The 15,057-nt window shown below is 39.1% G+C and overlaps 1 protein-coding gene across 1 annotated transcript in view; it reads right to left on the bottom strand.

Moving 5' to 3' along the window:
• Window positions 1–15,057, bottom strand: part of FHIP1A (FHF complex subunit HOOK interacting protein 1A) — a 109,756-nt gene that overhangs the window by 10,831 nt on the left and 83,868 nt on the right. Inside the window, exons 8-11 of the mRNA XM_054989484.1 lie at window positions 13,416–13,603; window positions 10,226–11,272; window positions 5,482–5,660; window positions 4,586–4,724 (exon numbers count right to left, since the gene is read on the bottom strand). Of these exons, the coding sequence (XP_054845459.1) occupies window positions 4,586–4,724; window positions 5,482–5,660; window positions 10,226–11,272; window positions 13,416–13,603 (1,553 nt within the window). The remainder of the gene's footprint in view (window positions 1–4,585; window positions 4,725–5,481; window positions 5,661–10,225; window positions 11,273–13,415; window positions 13,604–15,057) is intronic.

Raw genomic sequence — 15,057 nt, 5'->3', positions numbered from 1 at the left:
ATATAATAGCAGCATTGTCTTGCAAAGCAATATCTGAACTTGAGTGAAACAGATTAGTAACAAGTAACAACTGTTGTTATTTATCATACAATAAACAGATGGTCTAGAAAGACCTTTAAAAAGGTGCAAATTTGGTATCCAAGCTGTTCAAAGGAGCCCTGTCACTCAATCACATACATAGTATTTTCTCCAAAATTTCCTTTTCTTTAATGCAAAAATTCATGAAACTATTCAGGAAATTTAACAATTAACTATGGAATCTATGAATGAAGCGCTTGAGGGGAAACTGCAGAAAGCACAGATGCTCTTGCACCCCCTGTATCATGGCACTATGTAGTTTTAAGCTTGTCTGCTTGTTTTTCATTTGCTACAGTAAAACTCACCTCTGACTAACACAAAGAACCAGTGTGGCAAATTTTATTTCTCAGCAGCAGCAACGTAGGAAGGCAGCTGCAGCGTGGAAAGCGGTTCCGTATGATGGCTTCTTGTATCCCTATCTCTAGACTTTTATAGCTAGACTTATTTTTAAACACAGCCTATTCTCTTGAGGGCACATTCATGAGATGCTGAACAACTGTAGAAACCATAATGCCTTTTCCTATTAGATTCACGCAAGTGTATGTCTGAAAGTTTATCTTTCCCAAAGTTTATCTTTCCCAAAGTATGTCCCAAAGTTTATCTAAAGGAGATATACATACAGGAGTCAGTTTGGTGTAGTGGTTAAGAGCGCAGGACTCTAATCTGGAGAGTGGGGTTTGACTCCCCACTCCTCCACTTGAAGCCAGCTGGGTGACCTTGGGCTAGTCACGGCTCTCTGGAGCTCTCTCAGCCCCACCCACCTCACAGGGAGTTCGTTGTTGTGGGGATAATAATGACATACTTTGTAAACTGCTCTGAGTGGGCGTTAAGTTGTCCTGAAGGGTGGTATATAAATTGAAAGTTATTATTATTATATTATTATTAATGGCCATGCTAAAAATAATTCAACTTGTAGACGTGTTTAGTTACAATTCTTCTGTTTCAGATTATACTTGTTTTTAATTTTAAAAAAATACACTTTAGCAGAGAAACTTTTATGGAAGTCTATCATTGACTTAAAAGCTTGTCAATTTGGTCATGTTATTGGCTTTGATCTAATCACCCATGAGTGCTGCACATGAAATGCAGTTTTCCCAATTATCTTTTCTGCAGCAGTCCCTCATTCTGCTTGAAAAGCATCTTCCAATGTTTGAATGGAACCCCTTGGGACATAACACAATTTTTATTTATTTACTTTGTTTATACAAAGTATAAATATTTACTTTGTTTTATTTATTTATTTTCTGGGTTTATACATCACTTTTATCACTAGTGGGAACCCAGAGCAGTCTGCATCGTTCCCTCTTCTCCATTTTATCATCACAACCTACCTGTGATGTAGTCTAGGCCTAGAGTATGTGACTGACCCAAGGCCACCCCGCAAATTTCCATAGTAGAGTGGGGATTCAAACCTGAATCTCCCAGGTCCTAGTCCAACATTTTAAACTACTGCCGTACATTGTCACACTAGACTTGCAGCAGGAGGAGGGAGAAATAACACCCTTTGGACCAAGCACTTCAGATATCTCTGGACTTGGAGGGAACTACTCTCTCCTTGAAAAGTCAGGTTCGCAGCATGGGAGTGCTGCTTGAGACAGCAGTTGCCTTAGCAAGGCAGGTGGCTTTAGTGGTTCAGAGTGATTTTGCCCAGCTTTTGCTGGTGTGCCAACTGCACCCACTCCCAGTTCAATCAGATCTAGCCACAGTGCTCCATGCCTTAATTACATCTTAGCTGGACTATTACAATGCGTACTACTTGGAGCTACCCTTGAAGAGTATTTGGAAGCTGCAGCTAGTGCAGAATGCTGCAGCTAGGCTGCTGGTTGGAGACAGCTACTGGGATCATGCAACCCCAATATTACAGCAACTACACTGGTTACCAATCAGCTCCTGAGCCCAATTCAAGGTGCAGGTTTTGTCCTTTAAAGCTCTGCATGGCGTGGGAGCAGGGTATCTAAAGAACAGTTTTTTCCCGTATGTTCATGCCCGGGAGTTTGGAACAGACCCTGAGCATCTCATCAACCAAAGAAGTTCATCTGGTAGGTAGACAAGAGAGGGCCTTTTTGGTAACAGCCCCATAATTATTGAACAACTTCCCCAGGGAGGTGTGTATGCATTTGATTAATTTTCTACTTACTGGTAGTTTTCAACTGTGATTTTAAATTGAAGTCTTGAGATTTTTTCCCCTGTGTTTGTTGTAAGCCACCTTGAGTGCGGTAAGATAGAAAAATGGCTAATAAATGTTTTGAATGAGATATAATAAAAGTAAATAAACGTATCCTACTTCAAACTGCTGTTCGAAAAATAAAATGAGACAATAGATTGGATCCAGAAGAGAATTCTGCAGATGAAAGGGGTAAGCAATTTGCATGAATTCCCTTCCTCGTTCTACAGTCCTCCTTGTGCTATTCTGGTGGTCCACTGACTGCCCCACCACCAGAAGCAGCATTTCAGGGGGCACTGAAGCTGTAGCAGAAGAGAGGAGATCAGAAAGCCCGGAGAAGGGATTTCCACCAGAGGAAATTTCTAGTGAACTTGAGCACACCTCTGTGTATTATCCTAAACTTCTTTTCATAAAGGCTGTTTAACCTGCTTTGACTTCTGAAGCCAAATGGATTCTAAAGGTTTCATGCACCTTAATGATAAATCACTGTCCTCCTGTAGTTAATGAAACTCTAATCTGAATGCTTTGATATCTACTTTCTTCCAAGGTATTTTATTTTATGTCGCACTGCTGTGTTGCAGCAGACTGTCAACCGGAAGGACTTCTGCACTTTTAAAGGCCCCACCTCCCTCTCTCCTGCCTTTTGATTTTATTTGTAATGGCACGTGGGCCAATCAATGGGTGATTCCGCACGAATGGTTTTCCTTGCTTCAGCTTCTAAATGACCTCGATTTTTTCTTGTGTTTCCACACGTGGGAAGGCAATCCTAGCAGCAGATTCGAAGTCACTGCATGTTTTGTCCATTTTTTTCCATCCTGCTTTCCCCCGACTTATTTGTCCACGCACAGCAGATTAGGGATTTTAATCATGCGGAATTCTTTATTCGATGTTCTCCCCACCCTTGCTCTTTTCTCTCGCCCTTCGAATCAACTTAATTTGATTGGCCAATCATGTTTTCTAAGCTACACCCACTACCCTTTCCCTTCCCCTCTTTTTTTTTTAAAAAAATGTAAAAAAACGTTGCAATGTTTCTACAAATCTATGCAGAAACATATCCTGTGTCACATGACAACAGCTGACCAATAATGGGTCCATTTTACAACATGCCAAATTTGTTACTTGTTGCTCGCTGACAGCTGACAGCTTCTGAGGTAGAGTGAAAGTGTGATGGAGGGACTTCAGCGTTCAACTAGTGGTCTAGGCATTTCATTGAGGGAGAAAGAGACCGTCCTCAACACAACACCTATCACTAAACCACACCGCTCACGAAGAAAGCGGGAAAGATAGACGCGGGGTCATTGGTAACAATTTTCCCTCCAAATGTCAACAGCCAATACTCTTCCACAATATCGGCGGGAAGTGCTCTGGCCTATCCAATATGTTTATTTGATGCAACGTTTATGTGTAGCAACTTTTTTTGTGAGAAATTTTTTTCTAATGTGTTGGTTTGATGCAACGTTTATGTGTAGCAACATTTTTTTGGAGGGGGGAATTTAAAAAATGAAGATGTGCATCATTCGACACTTCCCCCAGAAAAAGCAATGAGGAATCGATTTTTATCCTGTCAAAAATTCCGCATGATGGACTTTGAGCTGATGAAATGTGCGAAACAAAAGCCTAATGTGGAATCGGGGAGAAGTGGATTCGTAGGACTCCACCACAGCATGACTGCTCAGAAAGTCCGATCAAAATTGATCATGCGGAATCCCCCACTAACTAAGCTCCCAGTAACAGCAGGTGTCACAGAGGAGCATTAAGGATGTCCCTGGGCCTGCAGAGTGTGTGTTGTAATCTGTCTCCTGAGAAGGAAACCCTGGGTCTTCAAATGATGAGGCAAGGGAGCTGTCTCAGAGAGAAAGAAGAACCCTTCACCTTTTAGCAAGGAAAAAGAAAAAGGCACATGGTGCAGAAAACTGCGCTGCATGCAGTCTGGAAAGGAAACATTGATTTATAGCCACTTACAAAATGGATTTAAACTGGGAATAAAAGTTGCAGCGTGAAAGGGAACTTAGACACAAATGTAGTATCTAAAGATTGTCCAACCTCCCTGCTACATTACTTTCCTCTTACTTTTCCCTCTGCCTGCCAGCTCCAAAGGAGCTGCACCTGGTTCCAAGTCAGATTCCAGCTATGCTGCAAAATAAAGATTTTTTTATCCTATAAAAAATTCAGATGTTTGTGTGGAGGCTGGAGGAGGGATTACAATAATGTATTTAATCCCAATAATCTTAGGTCTTGCCTTAACCATTAAGCATATTTAAAGATCTTTATTTACTGAAGCTTGCTTTTAAAAGCTAGTAAAACTTGTTTTTCTATCCTACACTAAGAACAAGAGTTACTTGCCTTTGGTTAACGACTCTAGAGGAATATCAGACATGTCCACTCGTAAAAGCAGGTATTGCTGTGCTTGTATGAGAAGATGGGGGAAATCCTTTTCAATGGAAGCAAACTGCTCAATTTTATTTTTTACAGATGCCAGCACCTGCCAAAACAATAGCAGCAATAAATCTTCATATTGTTATTGTAGTTACATACAGAACTATCTATATTCAGTTTCAGTTGCTCTCAAAAACCACATTACAGATGGTTACAATGCCTAGTTCTGCACAACAAGCATTATTATTATTTTTAATCTATCAACTTTAAGGGCATTATGTGTCCCACTCTGCAGCACCTAAATGAACCCATCAAAGAAAAAAATTAAGTAAATTGTTTAAATAAATGGAGGGAGATTAATATCTGACTCATTCTAATGAAGCTTCATTTTTTAAAAAAGGAAACGCATAAGAAGATCTCCAAAGTTTTCATACATTATAGTTTGCACACTACTGCAGAGCGAGGCCCCCAAAGCATTCCTTGTCTGTTGCTGTGAGGGGCAGAAAAACAAATTAAAGATGAACCAAGCTGCATTTATCCCTTCTTCCCTGCCCTCATATAAAATCTGGATCACACATTCTTTAGGCAAGCATCTGTACAGTGATGACAATATATTAATAATTCCAGAGGGCTAAGCCATATTAGTCTATTGCAGCAATATAAAAATGAAAGTCCAGTGGCACCTTAAAGACTAACATTTTTTTTCAAGTATGAGCTTTGGTGAGCCAGAACTCAGCTGGAATACATTTTATCAGTCTTTAGGGTGCCACTGCATTTCTGTTTTTATGTTGCTATATTAATAATAACAAATAATAATAGTACTAACAGAGAGTATTAATTTAGAACCTTGTCATGCATTGTACCTGGTATAGTGATCGCACACTAGGCTGAAATACCATGTTGGTATTGAGCAGAAAAGAACGGAGAAGGGGTTGTGGGTAACTGGCCAGATGAGTAATAATTCCAATGAGCAGCAAATTGACATGCAAGGAGTTCTCCAACATGTTCTCCAACTTTGATAGCACCACACTTATAAAGGGTCCTGCAGATTTAAGTATAGAACTCAAAATTAATCTTAAAGGCAACAGAGAATTGGAGGATTTTCTGAGAATAACTAATTTAGGAGAATAAGTATTTAAAAGGACAGGTCTTCACCCTCAGGTGAGGGCAAACTCATTTGTCCCCTGCGTGGAAAGAGAAGCGGAGAAAATTAATTGACGGTGTAATCTCCAGCAGCTTGGACATGGGCCTCTTGATGGCCTCTTGTCTGCTGGGGACATCGTGTGCTTTAGTCGGCTACCATGAAAGAGCACAGAAAAGTCTGCAGCTGCTGAGTCTCACAGCTCCGAATTTCAGAAGATGACAATTATGCGTTACCTATCGGCAATGTCATTTTGTCTCTTTCTACTTCATACAAAATTATGGGCAGAGGCAAGCTATATAACACCAGCCTGTTTTAAAGCCATTATTTCTCATGGGCAAAATGAAATTTTGATTTCCACATCTGCCTAACATTGAGATCTGAAAGCCAGGGGCCATTAGTACCAGGCTGAGAGCATCTAGGCCAGCACTGGCCCATTTGCATTCCTATGTCCACATTTCCCCTCTGCTCCGGAGGAAGCACAGGCAGTAACAACCATGTTCTGCATGTTATTTTTACATATGCAATGTATGTGGAGGCCCTGACCAGGATGTATCTCATCAGATCTCAGAAACTAAGCAGGGTCGTCCTTGGTTAATGATTGAAGGGGAGACCTCCAATGAAGATCAGGGCATTCCTGTGAGGTAAGTTAGCCTAAGAGTGTGTGTCTGGCCCAAGGTTACCCAGTGAGCTTCCATGGCAGAATGGGGACTCAAACCTGGGCCCATCACTCTAGCCACTACACCACACTGGCTCTCACTAATCCCTGGAACTCTGAGATGTTGACTTGATTGCACCAAGGCATTCAGGCATCCTCTGAACCCATTCAGTTCCCTGGTTTATCAATGAGCATACAGCTTTGAAATTAGCAGACAGCTAGAGTGTAAATGGAGAAAAACATGACTGAAAGTTATCTAGAGTGCAACTGCACCTACTCTGTGATGGAGATGACAGCCTTTTCCTATCTATTTTAATAATAATAACAACAACAACATTTGATTTATATACCGCCCTTCAGGACAACTTAATGCCCACTCAGAGTGGTTTACAAAGTATGCCATTATTATCCCCACAACAAAACACCCTGTGAGGTGGGTGGGGCTGAGAGAGCTCCAGAGAGCCATGACTAGCCCAAGGTCACCCAGCTGGCTTCAAGTGGAGGAGGGGGGAATCAAACCCAGCTCTCCAGATTAGAGTCCCGCGCTCTTAACCACTACACCAAACTGGCTCTCTCTATGTGTGTGTAAAGCCATCCCCTTGCACTATTTTGAGCGGACAGAGAGATTTTACATATTGTTACATGACGTTAATTCAGATCATTCATAGCTGAATACATCTAGTTGGAGAAGATTACCTAGCTAGGTGCAGGTAGGAAATACCTCAATGAAGGATGCTACGGTATACACTACCTTGAAGGAAGCAGTCCTAAGGCCCCTCCTAAAGAAGTTTTACATGGACTCAGATATTATTATTAACTATTACCCTGTGGCAAATATCTTCAATTTGGGGAAAAGTGCTTGATCAGCGACTAAACAACTCCAGGCTTTCTTGGATGAGATTTAGCCATGGTTCCCCATGGCTCTATTATATCCCCCATGCTACAGCATATGCTTGGGATATGGGTAGCTCAGACCTCTTTCATGGCATTTGAAACCCAGAAAGCACATTACTGTGGCTTGTTAATTTCTGTTACTTACACAGTTCACAATCTTTTGAGGAGCTCTTATACAAGAGCCAACTTACTGGACTGTCCTTTCCATATAATAAGGTGACAGTTTATTGCAAATGAAATGAAAGGAAGTACAAGAGACTTTCCAAAAAATATGTGAATAGTTTTACTGTTAGAAATCAGTTCCTAAAGCATGGGCAGTGAATTGCTTCCAAAGATGTAAACCAAGATATATATATACAAATGGCCCTGTCATCACCAAGCTAGATTAAAGCACCTTGTTAGATGAAGAATCTCAGGTGACAAGCAGAGGTTTACAAGCTTTGCAAGAGGAGTAGCACAGATTAATTAGATCAAAATTAATGATGTTATACAAAATTCACTGTGCAGGCACATACATAAAACTAATTGGGGTCCTATTCATAATAAAAGTTTTATTTGCCACATTATATTCCCATTACTGAAATGCTGATTGTGTCCTTGTTGGAGGATAAATGGATTGGGGCTTGTATGGCATAAATTATTAGAAGAAGCGGATGCTTTTTTTTCAACAAACATAAAACATTAGTGCCATATAAAAAGATCAGTTGATGTCCACATTCACTTGATCGAAAAAACATTTCTTAACAAGGAAATTAGGTTTCAACATTATAATTCTCTGGAAAAGGAATAATGAACGAAGTCCTCCAGTTTGTTGTGACTGCTCAAAACCATAAAACTAGTAGACATGTTATACAGGACACTGAATTTCCAAATGCTGCGTAAAAGAAATGAGAGAGCTGTAGAAATCAAATTTGAAGCATCACTTAAGTTACTGCCAAACATGGAATTCCTCAAAAAAGTTAGTGTGTCAACAAAGCCTTAAGATAGTGAAAAGAGGAGAGAATAATTTGATCAATCCAGTTGAGAATTATGGTATCATTCACAGAACTCAAAACATCAGCTTTTTAAAATCTGGCTGCATCCAAAAAAGATTTTGATCTGCCGAAGTTATCAAGTGTTATTATTCAGAAACAACTACTATTAGGCCATGAACTTTCAGCAATACAAAAATCAATTCTCAATAAAGTTTTATTCTTAAGCTAGTCATTTTTCATGCTGATCATACAATTTGCATCAGCAAACAACTGAGGGAAAATTGCTTTTTAGACCAGATTAAGAAATCCAAGGACAATAAGTATATTCCATTGGATTGTGCTGTTTAATAGACAGATGGAGCTATCTGAGATGTATTTCACCAATCTTTTATTTTCTGCTTTGTACTATGTAGTATCTGGATGATTTCTTTGCGGTTATATATTGTCTAGATCCTTATGGAATCAAAGAAATGCTGATGTAACAATTTTAAACTCATAAATAATAAAAAGGAAACATTTTCTCCAAGTTTCCTTTGTAATGAGTATATATTTGAAAGGTGCCATCCAACCCATTGTAAAGCTATTGCTTTTCTTTTTAAAATTATGAATGCTCACAGCATATGATTCCAGAGCTGGGACACCAAGAATTTAAAAACAAACGAACGTATTCAAAGAGCTGGCAAAATTATACAAGGAACACAATCCATTTTTTTTGTAGACCAACAATGCCCAATATAGAACATCCTACATGTCTGCAATGTAATCCAAATAGTAAACAGGATACTGAAATCAGACAGCAAAATAGAAAAGAGTCCAGTAGCACCTTTAAGTCTGACCAACTTTACTGTAGCATAAGCTTTCAAGAACCACAGTTCTCTTCATCAGATGCATGATGAAGAGAACTGTGGTTCTCAAAAGCTTATGCTACAGTAAAGTTGGTTAGTCTTAAAGGTGCTACTGGACTCTTCTATTTTGCTACTACAGACTAACATGGCTAACTCCTCTGGATCTGAAATCAGACAGAAGGAAACAATGTAGTAGTCTAGAAAACATTTTACATTTGAAAGCTGATTGCCTAGAAGTGCAATTAAATGGGGCAGTTGCACAGAATGGCAAGAGCTGCCATCTAGTGCTGAAAAGTTAGAAACAAAAAGTAGCTTAAGTATGAATATTTGGAATGTTTATTTTACAACAAATAGACATACTTTTCCTTTGCCTTAATTCTTTGCCTTACTAGAAAGAAACTAATTTGCCAAATCTCTCTTTAGCAGCACTTGCTATAAAAGGTCAATTACCCTATCTCTGAAATATGCAGTAACATCCTCTGGAACTTTTTGTATGAAAGATTTTTTTTACAAGTAATGTAAATTGCAAGGTACTGAAGTGGCAATATTGATTTGAAATCCAAGTCAAACTAAATCAAGATGTTATACTGGTACTTGGTAGTATCCTACCATCTTTGCGTAGAAGGTACACAGTTTTTCTTGTGTTCTCCTACATCACAGTAGCTCTCTCCAACCTCCAGAGAAATTATTCCTGGGTTCACAGGATCTGTGCAGAAGAACAACTGTGAGGGTTGGTGGTTTGGACCAAGGACCAACAAAGGGATTAAATTACCCTGACTTTTCAGTGGAGCTGAACAGGAAGGAAGAGCAGTTTCAACTCTCTTCCCCTTCTCACTCCAGCACTCTAACCCATGTGGCTGTTCCTCCACGTGGGTCCCCCAGTCCCACAACCAATCCCTTCAAGGATCAAAAAGAGCCACAGCAATGGAGAGGAACACAGGAGAACTACGCCATTTGCACACACAGTGGTAGAATACTGCCCACTAAAAATCATCTTTCAGCATTCTTAATATGATTTTATATACTCCTTTTTTCTTATTGATATGTATCTTTCCTCTACTCAGAACATTATTTAATAGAATTACAAAATTCCACCTGTAAATGGGACATTCTGGATCCTTGCAGGGTTGCCGGGCCATACATCTTTTGATCCGAAGGGTGAAGGCATACTTTCTACTGATGGAGTGTCAACTGAAAAACTTTCAAAGTCCTCCTCCTCTTCCACTGGACAGATACCATCAGGCATAAGTGATTTAAGTTCTACCAAGCCTGTAGAGTTTGTATCCAGTTCTTTAATGATATTATCACACTGAGAAATAAAATCCTCACTTTCTGGGCTCAGCAGCCTTATGTTAGCATTGTCATCTGGTTCTTGAGAAGACAACTTCAGTTCCAAGTCTGGTTCCTGGTTCTCATGGACTGGTTCTACCATTGTTTGTTGAATTAAATTGGAATTTTTCATATTGTGCTTTTCCAAGTTTGCATCTGGCTGTGGATTAAGTGGACCATTGGTAGGAAGCTGTTTTTGATTACCTGTTTTTTGAGATTCTGACACTACAGTGTTTAAAGTTTCCTTCTTTAAACTGTCTGCTTCCTGAGCATCCTTTTCAGCACACAACCTATATACCATGACATCATCCTGAAAGTCAGAGTCTTCTATATACGACCCTTTGATGAACATAATTGCATTCTTCTTCATTTCCTGAATATGCTTTGGTGGCTCTGCAGGCGCTTGTCTGTCGATACTCCCTAAATCATCATTATGCTGGGGAGAGCCAGTATCAGATCCAGGAGAAATCCCTGTATCATAGCTATCATCCCACTCCAGCTCTAGCTGCATCTTTTCTCCCACTGGGGTCAGCTGAGAGGAGCTATGATTACTGTGGGTTCTGTGATAGAGTCTGAAAATGGGATGCTCTATATTTTTACTATCTTCTTCAACCAGAGTTTGGATAAAGATGCATGGATTGGGGGTTTTACCATCATATGGAGCAGACCAAACCTGGCAGTCTTTCATGCAGTGAAGTATAAGTATCTGAGCATCCCAAAGGTATTGCAAGTAACTGATATCTATACTTCTACCATATTCTACAATACATGTAGAGTCTGTAATACTTCTGCTGGATGATATCTCAGTGGAACCTGAAATGGAGAGACAGAATAATCACTACTAGGAAGTAGAAAAGACAAGAACACAAATTATTCTAAATTAACATGTTATTGTTTCTTATACAGAAATACTAATAAAACACGGACACTACTGGGTTAAATAGTGCCCCACATCTAAACCTACAAGGTGGCACAGCTAATTTTGCAGTAGTAGAGAGATTAGTTTAGTTACATTAGCTCGGATCACATGTGGTCACTGGGGAGGATGGGGATATCTTTAGAGGGCTGTATTTAAAGGGATTTAAGGGTCATTAACAGCAGCTTCTGTCATGGGCACAGGGTACCTTTGCCTCGACCCACCTGAGGAGAAGAGCTGCAGGCTGCTTGTAGGCTGATTTCACACACATTACAAAACTGGCAATGAAAGAAAATCTTACAATTGCCCAGGTAGGCTGTCACCAGTCCTTTTGACTATCCCAAGGCAAAGGAGTAAAGGGACAAAACTCCAAGCCTATTAGGGAATTAACAGAGCAGAAATCTACCTTGCAAGAGTGGTTTGCAAGTAGAGCTCACAAAACAGAATGTTATTATGGTAGCCATCTCTGTGTTGCAGGTTGGAGACACACATAATTTTTATGTATGTCTCCAACACTCACTCCATTTGTTTAGCTTGATCAAGCAGTTTGATAAAATATTTTCACTGCAAAAAAGTTCTGTTTTTATTCTCATTGGCATTGTGATTCTTTCTCCATCTGTCTGAATTGCCAACCATAAACACAGAAGCAAAGAGGAGTTAGAGATCAAGTCACTGGTCATTGGGAAGGCAATTTCCACCACACTTGCAATAAATTCTTTCATCTGACCTATGACCAAGATGTCCAAGATATTTATGATGCCTTTGTAGACAAATATAGAAGTTTTTGGTGATTGGTTCAAGTTTTATTAGTTTGAATGGATGACTTCTTTCCATAGGGGAAGGATTTCACGTTTGAGGAGTCTGAAAGGAGAATGTATATCTTCTTTATTTTGATCTAATTTCCTATCTCAAGAGTTCAGGGTTTGTTAAAAAATGTTTGTTACATATTTAGCCAGCCAGAGAAGGTATATAGGCAGAGCATTTTCTTTTCCTGTGTCCGTTAGCTCAAAAGAGCCCCACCCACTCCAGGCCCAGTTAAGGAGATGGCAGGCAGAGTGGAAGGAGTACAGGAAGTCTTTATTGCAATAAAGGGAGGAACAGGTTCTAAACACAAAAAAGCTACCTCAAATTCCTCACAGAAAACAAGGCTACCGCCCCTTTTATACCCTGAGGACAGTCTCTTCCATATATGGTAATCCAAGCTAATTGGCCTCCTTCAATGGTGCATTATGAAAAATCAGACAGCATGCCGCCTAGGTGATCACACATGCTGTTCATGTGCCCTCCACCAGGCCCCATTTGGCTCCGCCCACAGCCCACAGCTTCCCAAGAATGCTGAGCACAGATTAGAATGCTCTATGAAGATCTGGATGAACTCTTCAGACAATGTCCTCTACTTCCCCTGATAATGGGGGAAAATTTTTCCAGAAACAAGTTCATGTTTTTGTTTCATATTTTGATTCATACATTTCACAGCTATCCTTTACTAGTATAAACAAGTGGTACAAACATATTCCAAGAAAAGAAACACATTCTGAAAGAAATTATAGCTATTTATCACTGTGTATCTCATCCTTTCCTGAGGGAAGCCAATGGAATTACACAAACTGGATTGGATCCAATCACCCTTCCCACTGGAGAAAAAGGGAGGAGGAGGCCCAATCTGATTACTGAAATGCTTTGCCGGTGATCATGAACAAAAGTCACCTGGATCAGAACTGTAACGAGGCGGCAGAGGAAACAAGAAATATACAGAAGTTCCTCTTGTAACATTTAGTAATTAGGACAAAAATATTAAAGTTAATATGCAGAGGAATGTATTATTGAAATGTTGAATTCTCTGAGACTCTAGATGGACCACAAATCCAAGCAAATTACATTAAAAAAAGAAACCCAGAATGAAAAGCTGAGGAGCTTTCTTGTAACTATGAGTTTGAGATGAGCAAGCATGCAGCCCTATAACAGGAAAAAATAGAAGAGATAAACAGAGACAACTTTCTTAAAAGGATTGTCCTCTTACATAACAAGTGAAACACTTACCTGCTTCGTGTATGTTTTTTCTCCATAGGATATAATCTTTTTCTTGTTTCTGAAGACTCAAGGTAATCCCACTAGAGCAGCAGATGGGAGTCAAGGCAAGCAGCCGAGCAGCAGATACGGAATACCAGTCCCTTTCTCTAACAGCCCATCTTTGGCTCAGCATGATGTGATTGCAAGGTATCAGGTATCTGGAACAACAAATTCTTGTTTAAAATCAAGATCTTTTAAATAAAGATCATTAAACAGAGATTTTCCATAGCTGTTTGTCTCTCATTGCTTAATTAAAAGCACAGAAATGAGCAAAAAATAATCTTACATAATATGGACAACTCAGGTCTGACATAGACAAGCAACTAGTTCTGCAGGATATACAGAGTATGAAAAGATACCATTATAGAAGGTAATTTTTTGAGTTCCCAGTTCAGGGGAAATGTGTTAAGACAGCAGAAGTCTGTCAAATGAACAGCTGGTTAAAAGAGAGTAACTGATGGCAAATTGTAGCAAAGTAGATTTTATTTCAATTTACACATATAATATTCCATTTTAAATAATCACCATCATACAACAAAAGCAACAGAAAGGAAGTTTAACTGGGGCATTCTCCAATAAAGATTGACTGATTGAACTTTTCTGAAAATGTCATAAAAAGCATAAGGGCAAATACACATTACGTTTGTTACTGTACAATGTATTAAATGTTGCAGTATTCTATTTGTTTTGAAAAAATGTGGAGATTTTGAAATACATATTTTATACCTTTGTGTTAATAAATCAAATTTCAATCTTCCACTTCTAAATTTTTCTAAGCTTTGACTAACGCTAACCTTTCATGAACACACTAAACATAAATTTTGATCCTGTTAATTTTAAAATGGTATTGGTTATCCTGCATTTTATACAAGAACATGATGGCTATATTCTAGGGATTTATCAGACCAGTATGATTTTAAATAAACTGAGCAAGTGTAGCCTGTTAGGCCTGCTCAAAGTTTTCTCGTTGAGCTCTGATCCCATTTTTGCTAATGTAACCACACATCTCTAGAAGTTCTAAACTATTTCTAAGTATAGAAAACTGCAATACATTTTCACTTGGTGGTTGTATACTTTTAGCCACCACAAGCAGGACATCTGTTAATATACTCTGTTTTCATATGTCAAAGGTTTGAGGATACAGTGCATTAGAACATAGAAAAGACTGACAACTGTTCCAAAATTTTCAGGAAGAAAAAAGAAGTCAGCCTGCCGTGGCTTCATTACCCAAATCACCAAATTATAAAACATTCTGACTGACTGAGCCCTTAGGCAACTGCTTTGAGTGCTGCCAATTCATCTTGAGCAGCCTTCCTTTTTAAAATAGAAAAACATGTTAATTTCACATGGAAAAATGTCTAAGCACTTTCATCTTTCTACATACATTGTGATTTTTAAAATATATTATTATTTTTCTCATTATAGATCTAGAGTTGACACTGGGTTTCTAACCAGCGCATATATTTAAGCAGACATGGCAGAATGCTACAAGACAACGTACACAGAATTGCTTGTCTGCACTTTGCACAGAGCAGGGGAAATATTATGTATGAAATAGCACTAGAAAACCATTGAGAACTTTGTGTTGCAGTATCAGGGGACAAAGAGACAG

This window comes from Eublepharis macularius, chromosome 10 (assembly GCF_028583425.1).
Source record: "Eublepharis macularius isolate TG4126 chromosome 10, MPM_Emac_v1.0, whole genome shotgun sequence".
In the NCBI taxonomy this organism is placed as follows: Eukaryota; Metazoa; Chordata; class Lepidosauria; order Squamata; family Eublepharidae; genus Eublepharis; species Eublepharis macularius.
This window is presented reverse-complemented; position numbering and strand designations above follow the sequence as displayed.